General features: G+C 39.9%; 1 protein-coding gene across 1 annotated transcript in view; it reads right to left on the minus strand.

The window, feature by feature from the left end:
• Positions 1-1559, minus strand: part of TBC1D4 (TBC1 domain family, member 4) — a 47027-nt gene extending 45468 nt beyond the window's left edge. Inside the window, exon 1 of the mRNA XM_009319515.1 lies at positions 1217-1559. Within this exon, the coding sequence (XP_009317790.1) occupies positions 1217-1471 (255 nt within the window). The 5' untranslated portion in view covers positions 1472-1559. The remainder of the gene's footprint in view (positions 1-1216) is intronic.
• Between the last annotated feature and the right edge of the window lie 1836 nt (positions 1560-3395).

Raw genomic sequence — 3395 nt, forward strand, 5'->3', positions numbered from 1 at the left:
ATAATTCAGCCTGTGTTGAGTAAGAATATTTCAGCAAGAACAATACACTCAGTTGAATAGGAAAAAGACTTGGAAAGAAGACAGCTTTTTTCTTCCCCCCTCCCTTTTCTTTTTATTTTGGTCCAAAGATCACGTTTGACAGGCAATACTATAACCTTTAGTAAACAATGTGGGTAAATTAAAAGCTGCAATAAAAAACAGAATTTGTGGATTTATTATTTTTTCTAAACTACACCATAGATCAGCTGAGAAACTGTTGATCTTAAGGTGATACTTTTTGGTTTTGTCATCATTCCGGATGAGAAAGAGTAGGTTCTGCAGCAAGTTATCTTTTAGCTTTCCCAAACTGCTTCTCAAGCGTATGGAACTTATTCCATAGAGCTTGGAGAGTTTCTCAGCTAAATCCCTTTCATTACTAGTGATAGCTGTGGCTTTCTAAAGGGCAATGCATTCTCACTTCAGCTAGCGTTTGCCCAAGAGAACAAAAGGCAAGAATGATCTTTAAAGCAAATGGAAAGACAAAACCCAGGCATTTAGCCCCCTGTTATTTTAAGGTCCAAAGATCTTTCCTTTTATGGGTCACCTCCTTTAAGTGTCCTTTTGTTTTCTCAATACAAGCTCTGAAGATGTCAAATGCACTTCAGGCAAGAGAAGAAATAACCGTGAGGTCTGAAGGAAGAAGCCTTCAGTGCAGAGACATTTGAGTAGTCATCTGGGAAAGACAAGCTGAACATCAGTACAAGTTATCATAAAGGGGCTGGCTCAAACATAAGGCTGTTAAAGCCTCATGTGAAGTTGTGAGCTTCTTTTTAATTGCACAAAAAAGAGGATTTGTTCACACAGAAGTCTTCATCGATTCTCTTTTTGAAAGAATACTCACGCTTTTCAGCTATGTCATAGATCTCACCAATACAGACGAACCAGAACTGCATGTAAAATAATTACTTCTCTAGAAACTCTGTTCCTGTAAGTAATTACTCCATAAGTAATTCCTCTTTCTTAAAATTTACCTGAGCTCGTGAATTGAGCTGACTTCCTTAAGAAAATTCAGCTACTTGTGTTCCAATCATTTATGAACATACATAAATATTTATGACAAATCATGAAACCACACTGGATCCATACTACTTATCTTGCAAAACTTGTCTCAGCTTCAAACTGCACAGGGGAAGATACGGTGCAAAACCAACATGAAATTGCGCATCCTAGCACACACCTGGAACAACATTGTCCTGTTCTTCTCAGAATCGGAGGGCTGAACGTGACTGGGTGCACTTGCATGTCTTCTGCGTGGCTGTATTTTCAGGTTTGTGTCATGAACCCTTCTTTGCATAACTGCAGTGACACTGCTGCACCGGGAGCGAAACTCTTGCTGCTCATCAAAGCCAGAGTCCTCTAAAATTCGCTCCGGAAAGGAGCCACGAGTGCTGGCCAGGTTGGTCAAGTTGGTCTGGCTGCCGATTGTAAACATCGCAGTATGCCCTGCGGTGTTATTTGGGCTGTCCAGCTCCTCAAATGGGCTATCCAATGGAGAAGCTGGCACATTTCCTTCACACAGGGGTAAGTCCAAACTTGACTCGTTATTCCGCTGCTCATTTAATAGTTTCAGGCGCTGGCGCTCATGAAGGCTGAATTTCTCAATGCAATCATCAATTAGTGTGGAGGGAGCTTTCTTGTGAGCCACCGTCACCTTTCCACAGTACAAGACCTCGAATTTTTGAGAGTCATAGAAGGCATCTTCACTATCCTTACTTGGTTTGGCATCTTCTTTCAGTGCTGCTTTGGAGACTTGTCTTATGCTGCTGATGACATCGGGAACCTAAGGGACAGTTTGAAAGGTCTGTTTAGTAGCCATAAATGAGATAGCAGAGACAGTGATACGTCAAACATATGTTAATGTAAATATTTATACAAGTTATTTCTTCGGTAGAGTGCCACTAGCTTCTTGGCTGACAATATAAAATTAGTAAATTCTAAATTCTGTATAGACAATTCATGCAGTGGAAGCACAGCAAATAATTTCTCAATTTTTTACTGGAACCTGTTTCAGAACATAAGGTTTTAAATTACCAGCAGATCTACTGACAAATGTTCACATCTTTTTTTTTTTTTTCTTTTTTTTTTTTTAACTGAGACTGCCTTCTCTTTTCTGTAGCCCTTTTCCCACATCAGCGTCTCTTGCTGATGTATTTTGCATAAGGCCATCACTCTTTCTTTGTTTTTATTTTGCAGAGCCAGATATTCCATTCTTAGGACAGTTGTGGAAACAGTTCTGTGAATGAAAAAGAGACCAGCAATCCCCATCAGTTTCAACTGACAGTTTTGGAATACAGGCAGCAAGCGTATGGAAATTTTACCAAAGTACCATGTACAATTGCATTAGCTCTCATTTATTATCTACTACAAAAACCTCACCCCATCCATCCTATGACATAGCTTACTTCAAGGTCACACTTCCCTGCCCCAATTAAGAAGCACACCCAAAGCTCTCTTCTCCTCCGTCATTCTTATCTACAGATTCCTACTATACCCTGTAAGGCCAAACCGCATATCTCCAGTAGAAACTATCGATTTCAGCCCTGTGTCACCCAGTCTTTTAAGGCTACCTGGTTCTTCCTCCATTTTATCCCAATCACCTTGGGAGGATGTCTGCCTTCAGTATCAGCACGTTTAATATGCCAGTTCCTTTTTCATTTTGCCTTCACTAAAGAAAACAAGGACTTGTCTAACTCTACTGACTGCAGATCAGAGTGGTTCTAGTTGCTCTTTCGACAGTAGCTACCTCTGCATAACCAAACCTCTTTCTCACCAGGTCTCATCTTCTCTGGAAGGATAACGAATGGCATCACGTTACATGCATTGAGGAAGTTACAAGTGACAATGAGATCAAGAGAGGATATCGATCTGATTTTCTTCACAAGAGAAATGGGTTCTCAACACTCACCTAATCCAATGCAATCAATCAACAGCTTTTGTATTCCATACAGCTTCCCACCATACCTATAATATTTGATAATATGTTTCAAAGTATTTTTTCTACTAAAAAAACCCCAAAACTCTGAAGTCATACCTTAGTAAATAATCTATGCTCCCTACAGTATCTCTCTCTTTCAGTCACATGATACCAGCTGAAACTTGCTAATGAGGCAGTAATCTCCTATGACAATACTTTTGCAAGTCACAGTGGAAAATTACTTTGTGTTAATCCCGTCTCCCATTACACACTCCTCCTCCATTGGGCATTCAACTCAAATCTGCTTCCAGTTCATTTATTGTAAAATGAAGTTCAATTACCCTGAGATCTACTGACTGTTTGGCTTTCATCCCTATAGATATCATCATCTCAGGTTTTCAGTGAGGCCAAGAGTTAGTCTTGGTATGACACAGATACTAGA

This window comes from Pygoscelis adeliae, unplaced genomic scaffold (assembly GCF_000699105.1).
Source record: "Pygoscelis adeliae isolate BGI_AS28 unplaced genomic scaffold, ASM69910v1 Scaffold500, whole genome shotgun sequence".
Taxonomy (NCBI): domain Eukaryota; kingdom Metazoa; phylum Chordata; class Aves; order Sphenisciformes; family Spheniscidae; genus Pygoscelis; species Pygoscelis adeliae.